This window comes from Felis catus, chromosome A3, assembly GCF_018350175.1.
Source record: "Felis catus isolate Fca126 chromosome A3, F.catus_Fca126_mat1.0, whole genome shotgun sequence".
NCBI classification, from domain to species: domain Eukaryota; kingdom Metazoa; phylum Chordata; class Mammalia; order Carnivora; family Felidae; genus Felis; species Felis catus.
The window spans coordinates 61,666,479-61,691,640 of NC_058370.1; the positions used below are offsets into that span (position 1 = coordinate 61,666,479).

Here is a 25,162-nt window from a genome sequence, read left to right on the forward strand (position 1 = left end):
AGAGGGTTTCCTTCCTAGATGAGAGGAGTTGAGAAAGAAGTTTCCATGTTTTCCTTTAAAGACTTCTATATGCTCATTCCCTACTGAGAATGTATTATGTTACTTAGCAAATAAAAGTAAAAAAATAAGTTAGTAAAAAATTAAGTTCCCTTTATATTTCACCATTTTATCATTTGTTATAGGTCTGTTTTTCTTAACTTTTTTTTCAGTGTATCATTAATACATATTCAGAGTTAAAAGCGCTATAACAATAATTAGAAAGTACATAAACAAGACCCCCAAGCCTCCAATAATCTCATGACTCAGATAAACACTATTAACATTTTGGTAAAAGAGAAAAGGAGGGAGAAAGAGTGCCACGTCTTACATCATACTTACATGTAACCAAATTTACATGCTATATGTGAAGATTTGTACCTGATTTTATCATTTAGCATTAACTATGTTGAGAGATTTTCCCCACGTCATTTCTTATTCTGGAGAAATATGATATTTAATGAAAGTATGACATTCCATGATATAGATGTTTAGATATTTAGGTTGCTTTTAGGGTCCTCAATGTTAGATATAAGGCAGTGCTAACTATTCTTTGAATATGTGTATTAGTATTTCTGATTATGAAATATCTAAATATGGATTTGCTGGAGGGAAGACTATATGCTTTTAACACCTCTGAGTGTACTGCCAAGGCTGAAACAATTTATACTTCGGTATAAATCTAGTATACCCAGTAGGATATAAAAGTTCCAATTTCATCCTATCTTTTCCATCACTGTTCATTAGTATTTTTGTTTATTAGTACTTTTTTAATCTTACAAATTTGATGGTGGTGGTAGGGGAGTTGTCTAATTGGTTTATCAATTTGTATTTTTTCTAAACACATATATTTGGTTACCAGTAAGAAATATTTTTCAACGTGGTTTTGACTCCCTGCCCTCTCCAGACTCTCCACTGAGGTATTTACCATTTTTTTATTCCTTTATGGTATGAATACATGTGCATGTGTATGTGTACACAGAACAACAAAACACTGATTTATATGCACTCATGTGCTCACACATACACACACACACACACACACACAGATTTATATGGATGCACACACAAAAATATATTTAAGACACTACTCCTATAACTTTTTGTTGTATATGTTACAAATATTATTCTGAGCTCTTTCATTTTATTTACATGTTTTTATGTAATATAACATTTTTCTGTATTCAATCTATAAATCTTTCCCTCATAGTTTCTTCCTTTGATTTTATGCTTATACTTCACTACTGTTATATTTGTTTTTTGAGAAATGAACTTTTCCAAGTTTCAGGTTATTGGGAGGCTTAGAAAGAGATATGATAAGCACAAGAAAATTCTACTTCTCAGGGCAGTTCACTAAATACATCTTATTCCAAATAAAACTCAAGAATATTAATAAAAAGGGGTGCCTGGGTGGCTCAGTTGGTTAAGCGTCTGACTTCAGCTCAGGTCACAATTTCACGATTTGTGGGTTTGAGCCCTGCATCTGGCTCTGAGCCCTGCATCTGTCAGCCCTGCGTGCTGACAGCTCAGAGCCTGGAGCCTGATTCAGATTCTGTGTCTCCCTCTTTCTCTGCCCCTCCCTTGCTTGCTCTCTCTCTCTCTCTCTCTCTCTCTTCCTCTCTCAAAAAATAAACACTAAAAAAGAATATTAAGAAAATAAATGCACAAAATAGGGGAAGCTGCCACCAAACTTCCTAGAAGAAATAAATCAGTTTCGGTTTCTCTCTGTTGCTTCTGGAAGAAGTCAAGTTCAAGGGATATGTTGTTATCCAATCGGTTTAGAGTTCACTGGAGGTACAAATAGAACCTGCCAGTCACAAGGTCTCAGCCAGGGACAGAACCACTCACCGTGAGGTACAGTCATCAGGAATGTAGGATAAATCACACACAACCTCCAGAGCAAAAACCACTGGTTGTGTCAAACCAGGATGCATGTTGAACTCCATGGGCATAATGTCTTAAATGTGACTAATAGAAAAAATTTGCCAATTTCTCTGCTCCTTGCAAATATATCAAGACCAGTTAGATAATGCCTTTTTAAAAAAGTTTTCCTGCCTTTGCTTTTTTCAAATTTTTATGATGGAAAATTGAAACTATGTAAAAAAAAAAAAAGCAAGCAGACAGAATAGAATGAGCTTCCCCTAACTCAATATTCTTCTTATGAAAATTTAACAATTATCAATTCACAGACAATATTGTTTTATCTATTTTCTCTTCCCCCAACTACTCCCACTATCCCAATGATTTGGAAACAAATCCCAAACACCTTACATTTATTCTATAAATATTTCAACATGAGATAAGATCTTTTAAGGATACTATGCCCACTTAGTGCCCATAAAGCCTGATATGTTCCTATTTAAGTCATTAGCTAACACTGTATTTGTCCAGAAGCACTGGGGTTTGATCTTCATATCCTTGCTTTTTGTGTGTTCCTCATCCTTGAACAGTCTAGCTGTTCAGCTAGATCTGTTCTTGTCAAGGGCAAGAGCTTTCTGGTTGCCCAATTCAAGGGGAACTTTTCAGTATTTATTTGGCTGTCTTCCGCATTTAACCCTTCCATGCCCTCCTACTGCTTTTTCCCCTTCCAAGACACGGCTGTCACTCTCTTATGGTTCTTTGCTCTGGCTCACTCTCAGTCTCTCTCAGTCTCTCTCTCTCCCTCCTTCCCTCTTTCTCTCTCTTTTCTTTTGGAGACTTTTATGATGGAAAAGATGCACTATATTTAGGAACAGAAGGTAAGCAAAGGACATAATCTCTCACAAATTTTCCCAGTCCTTTGATACTGGATGATGTTCACTCTTGACTCATGACTCTGAGATGCTTTTCAAACATTTCTGCAGCTCCACACTGCCACCCACCAGCAGCCAGTCATGAAAAAGGCCAATTTCTTCTCAGCTTAAAAACAAAAATGCTTAAGAGCTTTCCTCTCTCCTTTTTACTATCTTTACAAACACTTTTCTTTTCAATGGCTGAAATACATTTCTCTTACAACTGTACAAGACCGAAGTGGGCTACTTTTTATTTGAACTGGAAATGAAAAATACATCAGGCAGGGACATAGAGAAAAACAGTCTTACCTCATCAAAGACCTTGGAAACAACATACTTGTCCAGAATGGGAATGTAGGTGGGGGTGTGAGGGACCGCTGTCAGTGACAAGGCATCCATGATGGTGAGTTTCTTGGCAACCAAGCCATGAGTTTTGAGCCAGTTTTTGGGAGACATACTTGAAGAAATAAGACCACAAAACTATGATGCTTAAAGCTTGTAATAAACAAAAACATGACACAACTGTCCTGGAAAATTAAAGTACTCACTCTTGGCCATGAACCTGGCTTTCTTCTTGACTCAATCTTTCTAATGATATGCCATCTGGATACTCATTTATCAACAGGACACTCATTTCTGTGGAAAGAGAAATGACAGTTGTATAATTTTTTTTACCAAAATGCAAAAGGATTGCTCTTATCTCAGAGTTCAGTTGTGACTGAAGGCTAATAAATGAATCATATTTCAGAGAATACTGACATGTCATAGTGGGTTCCCAGGCAAGATTCATTTACAATAACACAAAAGACCAATGCATAGATACAAATGGCCCTATTGTTTTGCTTACCTACTTCACCCCATATCCATTCAGATCTCTCTCCAGGAAGAATGAGACATTCATTCTCTCATTCCCCAGAAAATACATTTTTAAAATGTTGAATGAGAATGTCAGTAACCATTGATTGTTCAGTGTTGCCCTCATTAGACTCCCCCCAAATTATACAAAAGAAGGTTCATCAACATTTTAGTTTCTAATAGTTTGCTTTGTGGTTCCTCAACTCTGTATGGAAAACCAAAACTCCTATTAGATCCTGTTTAGTTGTAGGTACAAATTTTCAATTAATATTTGGGGTTGTTAATATATATCCTTATATAAACTTGGATTTATAAATGAAAACAAATATTAGCTAGTTGAGTCAGCAACATCTAGAAGAAGGAGTGTTTGGGAGTGTTAGTATAAGAAAATCTAATTTTCTCCAGCAGGTAGACCTGGTTTACAAGGAGTCCCTGAATAGGAATCAATCCTAATCCACTTAAAAATGATTTGCCCCCACTGTCATCAAAATGTATCTACACCCAGCTCTTTAGGAACAGACACAATGGGCAAAGGAAGGCCACCCTGGGCTTCCTAACATAGAGACCCTCTCTGGCTTGCCTCTGTCACCTGGAGTGTTCCACCTGCTGAAACTAGAAAGGTCATCCGTCCTCTCACTGCAAGCTGAGCTCTTGTGGGTGGACATCTGGCTTCTGAGCAGGCTGGTTTTGGTTGATTCTGTTGGTATCAAAGGGAAAGGGATTAAAGGAATTTGGGACAAAAGAAGATATTTTATTAGATGCAACCATTTCCTTGGATCCTCAAAAAATGAATGCAAGTTCAGTCTCTCAAACCTCAGAGAACAGTTCTGCCACCAACTCAATGCTGAGGTAAAGGCTTTTTCCACTTATCTGAGCTGAAGCTCTATCCCTCTTTGAGAGAGATCTGCGTCCAAGCTCATTCAAGCTGTTGGCAGAGTTTATTTTTTTGCAGTTGTGGGACTGAGGTCCTTGTTTCCTTGCTGGCTGTTGGGGGGGCCTCTCAGCTCCCTAAGCACCTGCATTACTACTCACGTGGCACCTCTGTTTTCAACCCAGCAATGGCACATTGAATTCCCCTCATGCTTCAAGTCTCTCTGACTTTCTTTTCTGTCACCAGCTGGAAAAAAGCTCCTGCTTTTAAGAGCACCTGTGAGTATTACCGGGCTCTCCTAGACAACCTTGGCTTAAGGTCAACATAACATAATCTTGGGAGTGATACCTCACCCTATTCACATTTGCAGCCCTTTAACTAGCAAATAGATACTTATCAAATATAGACATTTAGTCAGTGTGTTATGTACAAGGTAATGAGCCTGTACTAAGACATCTTGATTATTTTTCATATGTGATTATAGAAACTGCATTAATTGTAAGTGTGGTCTGTATTTCACAATTTGGAGGTACAAGTACCAAGCCTTTATGAAGTATTCATGAGTGAAACATGCCCTTGGTTTTTTTTTTAATTTTTTTAATGTTTATTTATTTATTTTTGAGAGACAGAGACAGAGCGTGAGTGGGAGAGGGGCGGAGAGAGAAGGAGACAGAATCACTCATTTTGCCCAGCTCCTACCCTCCTCCTCTCTGGCAACCATCAGTTTGTTCTCTGTGTTTACAGGTCTGCTGCTGTTTTTTGTTGTTCTTTTGATTTTTTTAAAAGATTCCACATATGAGTGAAATCATGGTATTTGTCTTTCTCAGTCTGACTTACTTCATTTAGCATAATACCCTCTAGCTTCATCCATGTTGCCACAAATGACATGATCTCATCCTTTTTTATGTCTGTGCAATATTCCTCTGTGTGTGTGTGTGTGTGTGTGTGTGTGTGTGTGTGTGTGACACATCTTCTTTATCCATTTTTCTATTGATGGACATTTAGGTTGCTTCCATATCTTGGCTATTGTAAATAATGCTGAAATAAACACAGAGTGCATTTATCTATGTTTTTGAATTAGTGTTTTCATTTTCTTTGAGTAAGTCCCCAGTGTAATTATTGGGTCATATGGTATTTCTATTTTTAAATTTTTTTGGGAAACCACTATACTGTTTTCTATAGTAGTTGTACAAATTTACATTCCTACCAACAGTGTATGAGGGCTCCCTTTTATCCACATTCTCACCAACACTGTTATTTCTTGTCATTTTGATTTTAGCTATTTTGACAAGTGTAAGGTGATATCTTACTGTGGTTTTGATTTACATATCCCTGATGATTAGTGATGCAGAGCATCTTTTCATGTGTCTGTTGTCTTTTCATGTGTATGTTTTCTTTTGGAAGTATGTTCAGGTCCTTTGCCCATTTTAAGATCAGATTGTGGATATAATTAGGGGAAGATGGTGGTGTAGGAGGATACTGGGCTCACCTTGTCCTGCTGATCAAACGAATTTGATCAAAACAAATTGAATGAAATGAAAGAAATTGATCAAAAATGATTTAAGCAATGTAATGGAACAAGAATTTAGAATAGTAGTCATAAAATTAATTGCTGGGCTTGAAAAAAGTATAGAGGACAGCAGAGAACCTATTGCTACAGAGATCAAGGGACTAAGAAACAGTCAGGAGGAGCTAAAAAAAATGCTACAAATGAGGTGCAAAATAAAATGGAGGCGACCACAGCTCAGATTAAAGAGGCAGAAGAGAGGATAGGTGAATTAGAAGATAAAATTATGGAAAAAGAGGAAGCTGAGAAAAAGAGAGATAAAAATCCAGGAGTATGAGGGGAGAATTAGAGAACTACGTGATGCAATGAAATGGAATAATACCCGTATAATATGAATTCCAGAAGAGGAAGAGAGAGAGAAAGGGGCTGAAGGTGTACTTGAACAAATCATAGCTGAGAACTTCCCTGATCTGGGGAAGGAAAAAGGCATTCAAATCTAAGAGGCACAGAGAACTCCCTTTAGCTGTAACTTGAATTGATCTTCTGCACGACATATCATAGTGAAACTGGTAAAATACAAGGATAAAGAGAAAATTCTGAAAGCAGCTAGGGATAAACACGCTTTAACATATAAAGGGAGCCCTATAAGACTAGTGGCAGATCTATCTACTAAAACTTGGCAGGCCAGAAAGGAATGGCAGGAAATCTTCAATGTGATGAACAGAAAAAAAATATGCAGCCGAGAATCCTTTATCCAGCAAGTCTGCCATTCAGAATAGAAGGAGAGACAAAGGTCTTCCCAAACAAACAAAAACTGAAGGAATTCATCACCACTAAACCAGCTCTACAAGAGATCCTAAGGGGGATTCTGTGAGTGAAACGTTGCAAGGACCACAAAGCACCAGAGACATCACTATAAGCATGAAACCTACAGACATCACAAGGACTCTAAACCCATATCTTCCTATAATAACACTGAATGTAAATGGACTAAATACTCCAACCAAAAGACATAGGATATAAGAATGGATAAAAAAACAAGACCCATCTATTTGCTGTCTACAAGAGACTCATTTTAGACCTGAGGACACCTTCAGATTGTAAGTGAGGGGATGGAGAACTATCTAGCATGCTACTGGAAGTCAAAAGAAAGCTGGAGCAGCCATACTTATATCAGACAAACTAGACTTTAAATTAAAGGCTGTAACAAGAGATGAAGAAGAGCATTATATAATAATTACAGGGTCTATCCATCAGGAAGAGCTAACAATTAATTATAAATGTCTATGCACAGAATACAGGAGCCCCCAAATATAGAAAACAATTAATCACAAACATAAGCAACCTTATTGATAAGAATGTGGTAATTGCAGGAGACTTTAATACTCCACTTACAACAATGGATAGATCATCTAGACACAGGACCAATAAAGAAACAAGGGCCCTGAATGACACATTGGATCAGATGGACTTGACAGATATATTTAGAACTCTGCATCCCAAAGCAACAGAATATACTTTCTTCTAGAGTGCACATGGAACCTTCTCCAAGATAGATCACATACTGGGTCACAAAACAGCCCTTCATAAGTATAAAAGAATTGAGATCATACCATGCATACTTTCAGACCACAATGCTATGAAGCTTGAAATCAACCATACGAAAAAGTCTGGAAAATCTCCAAAAGAATGGAGGTTAAAGACACCCTACTAAAGAATGAGTGGGTCAACCAGGCAATTAGAGAAGAAATTAAAAAATATATGGAAACAAGTGAAAATGAAAATACAACAATCCAAATGCTTTGGGATGCAGCAAAGGCAGTCCTGAGAGGAAAATACATTGCAATCCAGGCCTATCTCAAGAAATAAGAAAAATCCCAAATACAAAATCTAACAGCACACCTAAAGGAAATAGAAGCAGAACAGCAAAGACACCCCAAACCCAGCAGAAGAGAAATAATAAAGATCAGAGCAGAAATAAACAATATAGAATCTAAAAAAACTGTAAAGCAGATCAATGAAACCAAGAGTTGGTTTTTTGAAAAAATAAACAAAATTGATAAACCTCTAGCCAGGTTTCTCAAAAAGAAAAGGAAGATGACCCAAATAAATAAAATCATGAATGAAAATGCAATTATTATAACCAATCCCTCAGAAATACAAGCAATTATCAGGGAATACTATGAAAAATTATATGGCAACAAATCGGACAGCCTGGAAGAAATGGACAAATTCCTAAGCACCACCCACTTCCAAAACTCAAACAGGAAGAAATAGAAAGCTTGAACAGACCATAACCAGTGAAGAAATTGAATCAGTTATCAAAAATCTCCCAACAAATAAGAGTCCAGGACCAGATGGCTTCCCAGGGGAATTCTACCAGATAATTAAAGCAGAGATAATACCTATCCTTCTCAAGCTGTTCCATAAAATAGAAAGGGAAGGAAAACTTCCAGACTCATTCTATGAAGCCAGCATTACTTTGATTCCTAAACCAGACAGAGACCCAGCAAAAAAAGGGAACTACAGGTCAATATCCCTGATGAATATGGATGCAAAAATTCTCAATAAGATACTAGCAAATCAAATTCAACAGCATATAAAAACAATTCTTCACCATGATCAAGTGGGATTCATTCCTGGGCTGCAGGGCTGGTTCAATATTTGCAAATCAATCATTGCGATACATCACATTAATAAAAAAAAAAGATGAAAACCATATGATCCTGTCAATCGATGCAGAAAAAGCATTTGACAAAATTCAGCATCCTTTCTTAATAAAAACCCTCAAGAAAGTCGGGGTAGAAGGAACATACTTAAACATCATAAAAGCCATTTATGAAAAACCCACAGCTAATATCATCCTCAATGGGGAAAAACTGAGAGCTTTCTCCTTGAAATCAGGAACATGACAGGGATGTCCACTCTCACCGCTGTTGTTTAACATAGTGTTGGAAGTGCTACCATCAGCAATCGGACAACAAAAGGAAATCAAAGGCATCAAAATTGGCAATAATGAAGTCAAGCTTTCACTTTTTGCAGATGACATGATATTATACATGGAAAATCTGGTAGACTCCACCAAAAGTCTGCTAGAACTGATACATGAATTCAGCAAAGTTGCAGGATACAAAATCAATGTACAGAAATCAGTTGCATTCTTAGACACTAATAATGAAGCAACAGAAAGGCAAATAAAGAAACTGATCCCATTCACAATTGCACCAAGAAACATAAAATACCTAGGAATAAACCTAACCAAAGATGTAAAAGATCTGTATGCTGAAAACTATAGATAGCTTATGAAGGAAATTGAAGAAGATATAAAGAAATGGAAAAATATTCCATGCTCATGGATTGGAAGAATAAATATTGCTAAAATGTCAATACTATCCGAAGCTATCTACACATTCAATGCAATCCCAATCAAAATTGCACCAGCATTCTTCTCAAAGATAGAACAAGCAATCCTAAAATTTGTATGGAACCACAACAGGCCCTGAATAGCCAAAATAATTTTGAAGAAGACCAAAGCAGGAGGCATCACAATCCCATACATTAGCCTCTACTACAAAGCTATAATCATCAAGACAGTATGGTATTGGCACAAAAACAGACACATAGACCAATGGAATAGAACAGAAACCCAAGAATGACACCCACAAAAGTATGGTCAACTAATCTTTGACAAAGCAGGAAAGAATATCCAATGGAAAAAAGACAGTCTCTTTAACAAATGGTGCTGGGAGAACTGGAAAGCAACATGCAGAAGGATGAAACTAGACCACTTTCTTACATCATTCACAAAAATAAACTCAAAATGGATGAAGGACCTGAATGTGAGACAGGAAACCATCAAAACCTTAGAGGAGAAAGCAGGCAAAAATCTCTCTGACCTCAGCCGTAGCAATTTCTTACTTGACACATCCCCAAAGGCAAGGGAATTAAAAGCAAAAATGAACTATTGGGACCTCATGAAGATAAAAAGCTTCTGCACTGTAAAGGAAACAATCAACAAAACTAAAAGGCAACCAACGGAATGGGAAAAGATATTTGCAAATGACATATTGGACAAAGGGCTAGTATCCAAAATCTATAAAGAGCTCACCAAACTTCACACCCGAAAAACAATTAATCCAGTGAAGAAATGGGCAGAAAACATGAACGGACACTTCTCTAATGAAGACATCCAGATGGCCAACAGGCACATGAAAAGATGCTCAATGTCACTCCTCATCAGGGAAATACAAATCAAAACCACACTCAGATACCACCTCACGCCAGTCAGAGTGGCCAAAATGAACAAATCAGGAAACCATAGATGCTGGCGAGGATGTGGAGAAACACGAACCCTCTTGCACTGTTGGTGGGAATGCAAACTGGTGCAGCTGCTCTGGAAAACAGTGTGGAGGTTCCTCAAAAAATTAAAAATAGATCTACCCTATGACCCAGCAGTAGCACTGCTAGGAATTTACCCAAGGGATACAGGAGTACTGAAGCATAGGGGCACTTGTACCCCAATGTTTATAGCAGCACTTTCAACAATAGCCAAATTATGGAAAGAGCCTAAATGTCCATCAACTGATGAATGATAAAGAAATTGTGGTTTATATACACAATGGAATACTACGTGGCAATGAGAAAAAATGAAATATGGCGTTTTGTAGCAACATGGATGGAACTGGAGAGTGTTATGCTAAGTGAAATAAGTCATATGGAGAAAGACAGATAGCATATGTTTTCATTCTTATGTGGATCCTGAGAAACTTAACAGAAGACCATGGGGGAGGGGAAGGAAAAAAAAAAGGTTAGAGAGGGAGAGAGCCAAAACATAAGAGACTCTTAAAAACTGAGAACAAACTGAGCGTTGATGGGGGGTGGGTGATGGGTATTGAGGAGGGCACCTGTTGGTATGAGCACTGGGTGTTGTATGGAAACCAATTTGACAATAAATTTCATATTAAAAATAAATAAATAAATTTTTAAAAGTATACTTATCATGATGAGCACTGAAAAATGTATAGAATTGTTGAATTGTTATATTGTACACCCAAAACTAATATAACACTATGTTAATTATACTTGGATAATAAGAATAATAAAAACTCAAATGTATTATGGATTTAAATGTATAATATAAAGCTACATGTGTTTTAAAACTATGTAAATAAATGACAAAATTTCTAAGGAAAAACATAAAAGCAAATCTTCAGGAATTAGGGCTAAGGAAAAAGTTCCTAGATTTGACACCAGAAGCATGATCCATAAAAGGAAAGACTGGTAAACTGAATCTCAGCATTTTTAAAAGCTTTTGCTTGGTCAAAGACTCAAGAAGATGAAAAGACAAACTACATCGTGGGAGAAAATATATGCAAGCAACATATTTAAAACAAAATCCTAGAATCTAGAATGAAGAACTTTCAGTACCTGTCAATAAAAAACAAAACAAATGATCCATGTAGAAAATGGGTAAGGCACATGCACAGACATTTTTTCTAAGAGGATATACAGACTGCAAACAAGCACATGAACAGATATTCAAAATCATTAGCCATTACAGGGGCATCTGGGTGTCTCGGTTGAGCGTTTGACTTCAGCTCAGGTCATGATTTCATGGTTCGTGAGTCTGAGTCCTGCATCAGGCTCTGTGCTGACAGCTCAGAGCCTGGAGCTTGCTTGGGATTCTGTGTCTCCCTCTATCTTTGCCCCTCCCCTACTCACGCTCTGTCTTTCTCTCAAAAATAAACAAACATTAACACAATTTAAAAAAATAAAACAACAACAAAAAAAACACAGGTTTACAATTCTAAAATTTGTATGCACCCACAAAAGACCCCAAAGAGCTAAAGCAATCTTGAGAAAGGAGAACAATGCCAGAGGTATCATGCTTCTTGATTTCAAACTGTTAATAAAGCCATAGTAATCAAAACAGTATTGTATTGGCATCAAAGCAGACACACAGATCAATGGGACAGCATAAGAGTCCAGAAATAAACCCATGTTTATATGGTTAGTTAATTTATGACAGAGGGATGCTGAGTGGTTCAGTTGGTTAAGTGTCTGACTTTGGCTCAGGTCATGATCTCACAGTTTGTGAGTTCAAGCCCTGTGCGGGCTCTGTGCTGAAAGCTCAGAGCCTGGAGCCTGCTTCAGATTCTGTGTGTGTCTCTCTCTGGCCTCCCCCGCTCACACTCTATCTCTCACTCTCTCTAAAAAATAAACATTAAAAAAAGTTAAAAAAAAAAAAAAAAGTAGACTGGTGGTTGCCAGAGGGGGGATGGGGAAGTCGGCAAAATGGGCGAAGGAGGTCTAAAGGTACAAACTTCCAGTTATAAAATAAAGTCATGGGAATGTAATGTACAGCATGGTGACTATAGTTAACACTTTATTGCATATTTGAAAATTGCTAAGAGTGTAGATCTTAATAGATCTTTTCTCTCATAAGAGAAAAATGTTTTTATAACTATGTATGGTGATGGATGATAACTAAACTTACTGTGGTGATCAATCTTCAATATATACAACTATCAAATCGTTATGTTGTACTCCTAAAACCAATATAATGTTATGTGTCAATTACATGTCACTAGAACAAAAACAAAACCAAAAACCCATAGGTTTAGGCTCCTTTTGAAATATTATGTGCATTGGGGCACCTGGGTGGCTCAGTCAGCTAAGCGTCTGACTCTTGATTTCTGCTCAGGTCATGATCCTACAGTTCCTGAGATTGGGCCACATAGGGCTCTATGCAGAGCCTGCTTGGGATTCTCTCTCTCCCCCACCTGCTTGTGCACTTTCTCTCTCTTTCTTCCCCCGGCTCTCTCTCTCACTAAATAAATAAACATAAAAAAAAAAAGAAGTGTTCGTGTCATTTAAAAAAAATAAATATTATGTGGATTTAGTTTTATTCTACCTTCTTGCATTGAAGGAAAACTAGTAATGAGATTCAAACCATTTTGTTCACTGATACCTGCGTGGAGGACTTTCCTTTTCGGAATCTTTTGATTTGAAAAGTCCTCTGGTAATTTCAACGTATCTAGGGATGACATTTGTGCTGATTCGACATCAGAGTGAGGTTTTGCATATTTTTCTGAAGTTGAAACCATAGAAGAGATTTCTTTTTGATGCCTGTTTTGATTTAGATAAAAAAAAAAAATAGATGAAAAAAAGGAGTGGAGAGAAACAGAATTTCCATCAAGAAGGCAGAATTAGATCAATACAATCATGTTGAATGCTACAAACTTAAAGAAATGGGCCTCGCCTCACTTGGTGAATATAAGAATTATCTTCCCTGATGCCAAAGAAAGGACAGGGGCCCAGATGTGGAGTCATTAGCTATGGCTCACACTGCAGCTCTGTTCTTTCCCTGCTGTGTGACTTGCCGAAGTCCCTGAATCCTCTCTGAACTTCCTAACTTTCCTCTTCTATAAACTGTGGGGTAATTCAGCTGTGCACTAACTCTGTGGGACTGATGTGAGAATGAACATGAGGAAAATCTAGTTGTAAATGAGAAAGCCTTACACAAACCCATTTCTCTAACCATAGGGTTGACTAGATAGCTCTTATAAAAGCCAGAGAAGGGAAACCCTTGCCTTGGACCCCCTATGCCAGTACCAGATCACAGCAAACCATTCTGGTGAAGATCTGGAGCCAGGAGGGGCCCTAGAAATGCCAGAGAACTTTCCCAGACATACCTTTCCCGAGGCTCTAAACATAGCAGCCACAGAAAGGAAAGTTTCCAGAACAATCTCCTGCTCTAACACTGTAAAACATGCCCTCTCTCCTACACCCCCCCTCCCCCCACCTGCATGCCTACTTCATCAACCACTCCACGATGTTCCATAATCTTGTGTGTCTGTATCCCCCACCACACTGCATCTTGTGATGGAAGGGGCCAGGTTTATATTCATCTGTGCATCCCAGTTCGCCAGGCAAATGATCTGCCCTTCCATAAATGCTTTAAAAAAGAAGGAAGGGAGAGGAGATTTGGAGCTGAAACATTTTTTCACCTGGTAAAAAGCTAGAACAAGGTAATTTATTTTTGACCATAGTTATGTCAGCGAATTAACTTTTCCTAATGTTATGTTATAAGGAAGTATAGGAGGATGCTCTCTCTAGAATGAGGCTTTTATTACATGACAGACATATCCTCATTTAATCTCCCCAACAACCATATGACCACCATTATTCCCATGTTGTGGATAAGGAAACTGAGGCTCAGCAGGGTTAACTAACTTGCCCAAATTTACCCAACATGTAATGATGGGAAGCCTGGATTAAAATACTTTTCTGCATGACTCTAGAACATAGCCCCTAAAAAAGAACACAAAAACCAAAAATGCATTCACTACTCAATCAATAGCAGATACAGTCAACTGACTAAGCCAACTTCCAAGTAATAGCTAGTCATTTTGTCCCGAGATTTTTTAGTTTGATTAAATAAGGGAAAGAAGATAGTTAAGCTACAAAGGGTAATTTACATTGAGGTGCTGCCCATTTATTTGACTGTTAGTTTATTTGTTCCAATTATCTGAATTGAGAAGATGGACCTGAGCTTTTCCAAGTAAATACTTTAAAAATAATTCTGTAAAATTTCATTAGAAGATTTCCCAGTATAATATTTATCTCTTTTACTGATTCCATGCTCATGCCCTGCCTCCAGCCCATATGAATGCTTAATTTGCTAAGAGGAAGACAGTTAATATTGACGAAGATGAAATCCTGATTGATAAATGTATTTTCAACTTCTTTGTATTTGCTATCACTGTTTTTTAAAAAAAAGACATCCCCCTGAGGCACCTGGGTGGCCCAGTTAAGCACCTGACTCTTGATTTGACTCAGGTCATGATCGCACAGTTCATGAGATCCAGCCCTGCAACAGGATCTGTGCTGACAGTGTGGAGCCTGCTTGGGATTCTCTCTCTCCCTCTGCCCCTCCCTCCCTCCCTCCCCCTCCCCCACTGCCAGTCATGCGCACATGTGCACGCTTTCTCTCTCTCTCTCCAAATAAGTAAATAAACCTTAAAAAAAAAAAGACATCTTCCTGATAGGGTATTTATATGAAGCTGAGATATTTGAATATCTGTATAATGTTAAATTGTATTAATAAGATCTGACACCATTTCTGAATATTGGTGTGGTTTTGATTTTTGTTTAAAAAATTACTAATTACAGGCATATTAGATTATAGGCTAGAAAAAGACCTGAGAAATTATCTATCCCAAACCTACCACCACAGCTGCCATTTCCAAGATGAGGAAATGGAGACTCAGCAATGGACAGGTATGGAGAGAAGTTAGAGATTCGCCAAGATCACCCAGAGACCCTTGGGGCTCCTGATCCCTGAGTCAAATCTGCTACAATACATAGCACTCCTGCTGTGCTCTGTCACTGCTGGGGGTGGGGGGCCTATCCACACAGGGTGGAGATGAGATGTTAACATTGCTCTCTTAAGTGCCACACAAGGATTTTAGAACTTACATATAAAGGTAAATATGTGGCCTCTTTAAGCCACATATTAGATTATAAAATTAGATTATGAATTCTCTTTCCTTAAAAAAAATTCCTACATAATCATGCTATGTGATTCCTTTCACTAAAAGAAATCCCCAGAAGTACTACAGAAAAAAGAGGTAGCAAGGAGAGTGAGCAGAGCATCTGAGGGGGAAAACAGGGGCTCTGGCACACTCACCTACTGTCTCCTTCCTTTTCCCCATTGTACCACCAATCCATGATCAAGGACTCCGAATAAAGGTTTTGTACCTTCTCCAGGTCACTTCGTCCCTGCTCCATTTCCTTAATTAAAAGAGTCAGATCTTCATTCTGCCAAAATGAGAAGTAAACATATTGTGAAGAGTTCAAATTTCAAACATTTCTAACAGAAAACCAACTGTATCAAGAAAAGATCTAAAGAATTTCATGTAGTTCTCATATTATTCCATTCTAATAAACAGTTTTAGTGAAGTATAATTAATATAAAATTTATATGAATATAAAACTATATAAAATAGACCAAATGTATGTAAAGTGTACCATTTGAATAGTTTCGACATTCACACTTGTAAAATCTTCATAACAATCAAGATAATAGACATATCCATAACCCCCAAAAGTTTCCTCAGGTCCCCTTGTAAATTTGCCATCCTCCATACCCTAAAACCCTCCCCCCCCCCAATTCCTAGGCAACTATTCATCTTCTTTCTGTCACTATATTGAAACTATAGCTTCAATTTTGTAGAATTTTATATAAATGAAATCATGCAGTATGTATTCTTTGTCCAACTTCATTCATACACTTTGAGATTCACCAGGGTTGCAGCATGAATCAGGAGTTCATTCACCGATGCTGAGTAGTATTATATTATGTATTGTCACTGGTTGTGACTGGTTGTGACTGGTTGTCAATATGTATGTATTGTATTATGTATTATATTATGTATAGTCACTGGTTGAGGGACTTTATGAGCTTGGGTTATTATAAACAGGCTATGAACTTTTGTGTTCAAGTATTTTTTCAGACATCTGCTTTCATTTCTCTTGATAAAATATTTATTTTGGTGTGATTCACACTGCACATTTTATCTTGGTTGATTTCTGGTAGTTTTTGTTTCTTGTGGAAGTGGTCCTTTTTTTTTTTTCTAAGTTGTCAAATTTATGACTGCAAAGTTGTCCACTCCAAACTTCTCTTTGGAGTTTACTCATTTTCTTGAATCTGTATGTTTATATCTTTCACCAAATTTGGGCATCTTTCAGCTATTGTTTTTCCATGTAGTCTTTCACCCCCCTTTCTTTCTCCTTTCTTTGGGAAACTCCGATTATACTAATGTCTCTCATTATTGTTCTATAGGTTCCCATGGTTCTGGCTTTCTCTCTATTGTTCAGATTGACAGAATTCTGTCATCTGACCTCAAGTTCACTGATAACATTAAGTCATCTGCATTCTCACCACTGAGCCTATCCAGTGAGTTTACTTTTTATTGCATCTTTCAGTTCTAGAATACCCACTTGGAAATTTTTATAACTTCTACATCTTCGCTGAGATTTTCTATTTGCTCATTTCTCTCTAGATAACTTGTAATTGATTGCTGAAGCATTTTTATAATAGGTTCTTTAAAATCCTTGTCATGTAATTCCAACATCTGATTCATCTATCTCAGTGTTGGGATCATATGATGGTCTTTTCTCATTCATTGTGATTTTCTTGGTTCTTGGTATGATGAGTGACTTTTTACTGTATCCTGAACATTCTGGCTATATTGTGTTATGAAACTCTAGGTCCTATTTAAAAATTTTTATTTTCGGGGCACCTGGGTGGCTCAGTCAGTTAAGCGTCTGACTCTTGACTTTGGCTCAGGTCACAATCTCACAGTTTGCGAATTCAAGCCCTACATGGAGCTCTATGTTGGCTGTGTGGAGCCTGCTAGGGATTCTCTCTTTCTCCCTCTCTCTGCCCCTCCCCCCACTTGCTCGCTCGCTCTCTCGCTCTCTCTCTCTCTCAAAATAAAGATAAACTTAAAAAAAATTTCAAAATAAAACTTTTATTTTAGCTCACAGTAACTGTTTAAATTTAGCATGTGGGACTTTGTCCTACTTTTGTGGGCTGCTGCTCCAATGGTAGTTTAATTTTCAGAGCCTTTTTGATATTATTTTGGTCTCCTTTATTAATTTGGTCTCATTGGGGCTCCCGCTGGTCCCTGCTGGTGCTGTCTAAGCCGGCAGAAGGAGTTTCCTGTAGTCACATTGCCAGGTATTTTTTGGTGCCTCTACTCTCTCCCCAGGGTGTCCTGTGTCACTGGGTGGGGTAGGAGGGTCCCTGTCCCATAGGAAGAGTTTTCCTGGAATGGACCACTTGCTCTGGCTGGATCATTCTTGCCTGTTTTTCCCGCACACATTCTGGTGTCTCTGTGCAGAGAAGAATCTCAGGTCTCTGGGGAAAAAGGCTTCCCAAACCAGACCACTTGTGGCTGTGTCTCTTTGGCTAGTCCTACCCACTTATCCTAGGGAACCTGTTTTTCTAGTACACTTTTTATATGTTTGGGGCTCTCATGGCTAAATTTTACTTTCATTTGGGCACAACTGTGTATCTGGTGATTTTTTTTCCCAGTTATTATCGTCAAAGCAAGCTGTCACAGTGTCAGGAGTTCAGCTCTCTTTGTGTGGGACGGCAATCTCTACTTTGTTCACAGAGAGAGCCCCTAAGAGTAGGGAGTCAAAGTACTGGGGAGCTCCACATAGCATTGCCTCCTTTGGTCTTGTTGATACTGGATGGGGTGGAGGATCAGTTCTCCACTCAGGAAGGACCACAGGAGGGCTACTCCTCTTTCACATTTAATTTATGCTTATTCTTTTGGGTGTTATGGAGCCTCAGCCTCCTATCAACCCTCCCTGGCACCAGGGATAGGGGGAAAGTGGAGTGCTGCCCATCTCCAAATCACAATTCCTTTTTCATTTTCACTGATGAGGAGTGTTTTTGGAGGCTCATCTCTTCACTGAGTCCCACTCAGATGAGGGCTGTGGTGAAGCATGGCAGTGACTAGAGTGTTCTCACACTACCTTGTTGAGTCTTAGAGCTGCATGGTGGGGTAGTCCAGCTTGCCACTGGACTCCATGATGGGAGAATCAGAGCACTGTTGACTGGACAATAAGCTTCTTCTCATTCCTCTGATACTACCCCAGCACAGGATTTAGAACACCACCTGCTTCTGTCTAGTAGGGTCTGGAGAATAAGCTTTCCATTCAGCCCTACTCACACTACCCTGGCAGAGAGATCAGAGCATTGCCTGCTTCCACCATGTGGGGGATGCAGGATTAGCTCTCTGGTCAGCTCTACGAATGCCACCTGGCAGAGGGATCAGAGCACCATCACTTGCTTCCAGGGGTTTGCAGAAGATCAGCTCCCTGTTCAGCTCAAATCTCAGGGGAAGGGGTGAAGTTTTTCCATTGGTGTGTGACTAGACTATGGCAGGTATTGCAAAAAAGGTTTTCTGTTTTAGGTCACCTTCTTCTCAGTCCTTTGGCTAGGAAGAATGAGGTTTTCTTGGGTCTTTTTTTTTTTTTTTTTTTTTTTTTGACTGTGCCTGTTAGAGATTCCAGATTGGAGGGTTCAGTAGTGTCCTATCTGGGATATATGGAAGGCATTAACAAATCCCCCAAGACTTACTTCCATGTCATTCCTTAAGTTCTGAGGTCCCTAGGGATTCTATTTTCTTCTCTCCACCTTTAAGAATATTCCTATGCTTATTTGTTGTGTTATATCCAGGATTTTTTTTAGCTATAAGATGTAGGATCTGGAAGGAATGGGGCAACACCGTTACTGCTGGAACTGGAAGTCCCTCTGGTAATTTATCTTATAATTAGATTTAAATAAGAAGTAAAAAAAAAAAAAAAGTCTTAATTATCGACCCATGCAGTTATCCTTTGCCTTTCAGTCCTAAGTGTAGATCTGTATATCCATCCGGTATAGTTTTTCTTCTGCCTAAAGTACTGCCTATAATATTTCTTTTACTGCAGGTTTAATGGTGACAAATTCTTTCAGTTTTTGTATATCTTTGAAGTCTTTATTCTACTTTCCTTTTTGAGAGGTATTTTCAGTTTATAGATTCTACAATGAGCTTTTTTTTCTTTCAGTACTTTAAAAATATCACTCCACTGTCTTTTCACATGCATTGTTTCTGATGAGAAATATGCTGTCATCCTTATCTGTGTTCCTCTGTAAATAATTCGGCTTCTTTTACCCTATTCTTTTAAGATTTTCTCTTTGTCACTGCTTCTAAGAAGTTTAAGTCTGATATGATTTGGTGTAGTTTCCTCCTGTTTCTTGTGCTTGGCATTCATTGTGTTTCATGGATCTGTGGGTTTATAGTTTTTAACCAATTTGGAAAATTTCTGGCACTATTGCTTCAACTACATATTTATTAGACTACATGAATTTTCCCACAGCTCACTTATGCCCTATTTTCTAGGTTTTTGTTTATTGTTTTAATTCTCTTTCTTCTGTTACATTTTGGATAGTTTCTATTGCTGCCTTACAGTTTACTAATCTTTTGTTCTGCAATGTCTGACCTGCTGTTCTTCTCAGCCCATGTATTCTTCACCACATACATTGTAGTTTACATCTCTAAAATTTTTAATTGTGTCTTAATTGTATCTTTCATCTCTCCCTTTTTGAATATATCAGATAGAGCTACAATAACTGTTTTTATGCTCTAACACTAATATCTGCATCAGTTATGCACATGTTTTAATTTTTGTGTTTGCTTTTTCTCCTCCTTATGGACTTGTATTTTCTTGCTTTTTTCACATACCTGGTACTATTTGAATTAATGTCAGAAACTGTTAATTTTACTTTCTTGGGTCATGGATATTTTTGCTTTCTTATAATTATTCTTGGGGTTTGTTCAGGGATGCAGTTAACTTCCTTGGAAATAGATCGATCCTTTCGGGTCTTGCATTTTGAAGATTTTCTAGGCAGACCTGGAGCAGCATTTGGTTTTTCACACTCCTGAGGCAAGATCCTTCTTTATACTCTACCCAATGTCCATTGGATTATGAAGTTTTCCAGTCTAGCTGATGGAGGGAGTCACTATTCCCTGCCCTGTGTGAGCTCAGAGAGCTCATTGTTCCCTCCGATCCTTCTCCTTTCAGATGATTCATTCCCCAGACTCTAGTAGTTTATTCAAATGTCAGCATTGCTCTGGCTTGTCCTGGATTTAAAGTGACTCTGCAGGAGAGACGATAAGATAAAAAACATTCTCTAGAAGGGCATTCTTGAAATGCATATCCTCAGGCCAAGACTGGAGTACTGGAGAATAGAATGTTATTTAGTTTCTCCCATCAGCCCATTAGAATGAATTATCAGATGGTCACATGGTTATACAGTCTGAGAAGTCAGGAGACTTCCTAGGATCTGAATTTTTCTTAAGTTTTCCACAAATGTCTATAAACAGCAGAGGTTAACAAAGTTCCAAGTAGGGACCCCTTGGGATGCTTGTTAAAAATACAGATTCCTGGGATGCCTGGGTGACTCAGTCGGTTAAGTGTCTGATTCTTGGTTTTGGCTCAGGTCATGATCTCATGGTTCACGGGTTCAAGCCCTGTGTCGGGCTCTGTACTGACAGTGCGGAGTGTCCTTGAGATTCTCAATCTCTCTCTCCCTCTCTCTGTTTCTCAAAAATAAACTTAAAAAAAGACAGATTCCTAACATTTGGCAAAATGTTGATAATTATTGAATCTGACTGATGGGTACATGAGGCAGGGGTCTATATACTTTTCTACTTTTCTGTATGTTTGAAACTTTCCATAATAAAAAGCCTAGAAGAAAAACAAAATTTATTAATTAAGATTTCTGGGCCTCTATGCCTAGAGTCCAATTTAGTAGCTCTGAAGTGTGACCCTGGAAATCTGCATTTTCACAAATGCCTTAGTTCAGATGGTCCTTGGACCACATCTTGGAGTACATGGTTAAGTGATTTCATTTGCTTGACTAAGTTGTCTTTGTGGTTGCAGTTTTCTCAACTAAGGTATTATCCATTGGCCTCCAGCCTGTACAGAGTGAACACTGTCTTCTCAGTTCATTAAGCTCTTACCTGAATAGGCTCTGGAGGATACAGATCTTTGCAGCCAAAATTATAAAGGTGGAACTCTCCTCCAGTCAAAGAAGCAAGATCTTTCAAAAATCCATTTGCAATCTCATCATTGTAATTGAAGGAGATGGTGCAAATGGGAATTTTCTGAAAAACTTTGACTTGGTCTATAACCATTTCAGGTGGCTGAAATGATACATTTTGAGGGGAAAAAAGGGAGATGGAAAGAGAGGAAAAGAAAGAAAAAATTAGATGTGAAAGTCCTTAGTATTTGCTATAGACAGTGAGATTCTCAACTAGTAATTCCTTATACAGTGATGAGTGGCTTCTTGGAAAGGTGTCAATTCAATAAACAAAGCAAACAATGCCAGGTGGTGAGAGTATGAAGACCAATGACTCAGCCATTGCCTCTGAGGGCTCACAATTTGGTGGAGAAAAGAATCTGGAAGAAAGATGTGACTAACTAAATCACTCAATTTTAGGTGCACCTAAGCCTAAAACTCATGCTTTTAGAGTGTTGGGGAGGGGTGTCTGGGTGCTCAGTCGGTTGGGCGTCTGACTTCAGTTCAGGTCATGATCTCATAGTCCATGAGTTTGAGCCCCGTGTTGGGCTCTGTGCTGATAGCTCAGAACCTGTAGCTGCTTCAAATTTGGTGTCTCCCTCTCTCTCTGTCCCTCCCCTGCTCATGCTCTCTCTCTCTCTCTCTCTCAAAAATAAATAATCATTAAAAAAATTTAAAAAAAGAAACAGCAAACTATAAATAAACTTAACATATTTAAAAATAATAATAATAAAGTGCTGGGTTATATTTTAGAGCACTGAAAGTATCAGGGCAAAACATCCTTGCTATTGGGATTCTAGAGAGTGAGGCCACTGGATCTCAAGGTGGCTTCCAAAGCACCTACTCCAAAAGAGCAATTTCCAGCCTCAGAAAGGCCATTGTCAATGAGTTTCCCACAGAGTGAAAGAAGAGACGGTTATTGAGGGTCTTTGTACGTGCTAGGCACTCTGCTGGGAGCATAACATGCCAGTTAGTCCTCACAATCATCCTGTGAGGCAGTGCTGGAAAGACAGATAGTTGTCTACTAATATCAGTTCCTCCCATCTTTTTTTTACTGGCAGAGCCCTGGTTTTCTTTTCATGACAGTAATGTGCCCAGTTAAAAAACAAACAAACAAACAAACAACCATATACACATAAAAATTCATCTTCTGACATGTTTTTGCAGCTAGAATGGGCCATGTGACCCAGTTTTGTCCACTGAGATACAGGTGGAAGTCCCAGGGGAAAGATTCCTTTTCTCTGGTAAAAAGGCAAGATTTAACAACAACAACAACAACAACAACAACATCAACAACAAGAACAACAACATTAATGTCCTAACGTCCTTCCCCTTTCAATCTGCACCCCCTGGAAAATGGACACACCCTAGAGATGGAGCAGCCATCTTACAACCATGAGGGTGGAAATCATAAACAAAGATGGTAGAGAATGAACATAAAAAGAAGTCTGTTTTCTTGGAGACATCCGTGAGTAGCTATAGAATCTAGACTACCTACCCCTGGGTTTCTTATCCATAGGAACATAAATCTCTCCATTGTTACAGTCATTTGTCTGCTCCTCTGCTTTTCTCCCCAGTAACATGCAACCCTAAATGGCCCAATGGGTATGGGCTCCACAGACAAAGGAGAAACTGAGACTCAGAAAGATTGTGTCCTAGGGTCATCAAGCTCTCACGTGGTAGGACTGAAATTCAAAGCCAATTTTTGGTATTAGAAGCAATGCCAGACTGTTTGTTTCCCTCATTTGCAATAAAACTGTCTCTTAGGGGCGCCTGGGTGGCTCAGTCGGTTAAGCGTCCGACTTTGGCTCAGGTCATGATTTCACGGTTTGTGAGTTCAAGCCCCGTGTCGGGCTCTGTGCTGACAGCTCAGAACCTGGAGCCTGTTTCAGATTCTGTGTCTCCCTCTCTCTCTCTGACCCTCCCCTGTTCATGCTCTGTCTCTCTCTGTCTCAAAAATAAATAAAAAAGTTAAAAAGATATCTCTAAAAAAAAACTGTCTCTTGGTAAGGATCGACTGTCAAGTAATGTTAACATTATCTGGCTCTCAGAAAAGATGAACTGATGAATTCCTCTGTCATCTCTCCACCACCACAACCACAGCCCAGCTAGGAACCCTCAGAAACTGCTTCTGATTGTCCTGTGCCCACTTCCTCTGAGTTTCCAAGTGCCAGGAGTCCCTCTTTGATTGACCCAACTTACTGGCTCCTTCAGCCAGTTTCTATTCTCTGCTTCTAGTTCCTATCATTTGGTCTTTAACCCTTCCTATATTCATCTTATGAGCCCTGGAAAGGCAGAGTGATAAGGGAGAGAGGACTCGGGATGCACCAATGGCTGGCCTTGTGCAGCTCACACCCACCCAGGAAGGTGACTGGTTAAGTGGTCCCCCAGGGTCTGGCCTCATTCCAACCACCACTTACACACAGCCTCAGTCTCTGGATCTGGCTGCAGCAATTGAGCCTGCCCCTGGCCATGAGCCCATCTCCACCTCTCGTCCTTTTTTCTCTCCTCTCCCCTCTGGCCATCAGCTGGTTTCCTAACCAAACAGCAACTTAACTGAGCTGACTTCATCCCTCTTGTCAACTGCAAGCACAGAGCAAAGTCCTCTTTGCTGCCTCCCCTCCCTTCAGCCTACCTTCCATCTCTGAGTACATACTGTATACCAAGCACTAAGAGCTCTGCTTGTGCTCTCTGCCTGCATCCTCCCTACAACCCTCTGAGGTGGGGCTATCGTTATCCTTGTTTCTTACCAGGGACTCCTGGCCACTACCTCTGATACCAGACTGGATATGCTAGACCTAAATTCTGTTAATTTTGTAGAGTTTTAGCCAGGAACTATTCCTGTATTGACTTATAGCTGATATATTTGGGAAGGGAAAGCAATTAACATTGATTTAGTACTGATTGTGGGTGCCAGGTACTGTGGGTAGCATTTTCAGCTTTTCATATGCTACCTGACATTTTCATATATTTATTTGCTCATTGCCTATTTCCCTATAAAACATAAGTTTCACTGAAGACAGGTTCATCTTGCTTACCACTGTATTCTAGACTGATAGCAATGCCTGGCATATAAAAGGTACTCAGTAAATATCTGTGGAATGCATTCATGGGAACATCATCTCATTTACTCATGAATAGGGAGTATTAGTTCTAAGCCACAGATGAGGAAATTCACAGTAGAGGACTTGCCCAAGGTCATTCAGATGGGCAGTGCTGGGGATGAGCTTCGAACCCTGTTCTCTAGCTCCAAAGCTAGTTCCGTCATTCCATACAGCTAAAGAGAGTGCAGGCATGAGAAAGTCTGTTAGTGTATTCTCGTGAACCCCCCACCTTCACCCAGCCTCAGGTAGTGTTTGCTGAACTGGACCCAATGTGGTGTTGGGAGAGCTAGGCAGAGGGTGCAGGCACACCTGGACTGCAGAAGGAGCTCCATCCCTGCAACGGAAACCGCCCATTCCTGACCTTCTGCCTGCACC

At 39.0% G+C, this 25,162-nt stretch overlaps 1 protein-coding gene across 1 annotated transcript in view; it reads right to left on the reverse strand.

Annotated features, from left to right (window-relative positions):
- Window positions 1–25,162, reverse strand: part of VWA3B (von Willebrand factor A domain containing 3B) — a 202,120-nt gene that overhangs the window by 59,008 nt on the left and 117,950 nt on the right. The window contains 6 exon segments of the mRNA XM_019827072.3: window positions 3,117–3,264; window positions 3,356–3,443; window positions 4,243–4,359; window positions 13,011–13,168; window positions 15,732–15,862; window positions 21,625–21,807. Coding sequence (XP_019682631.3) covers window positions 3,117–3,264; window positions 3,356–3,443; window positions 4,243–4,359; window positions 13,011–13,168; window positions 15,732–15,862; window positions 21,625–21,807 — 825 coding nt within the window.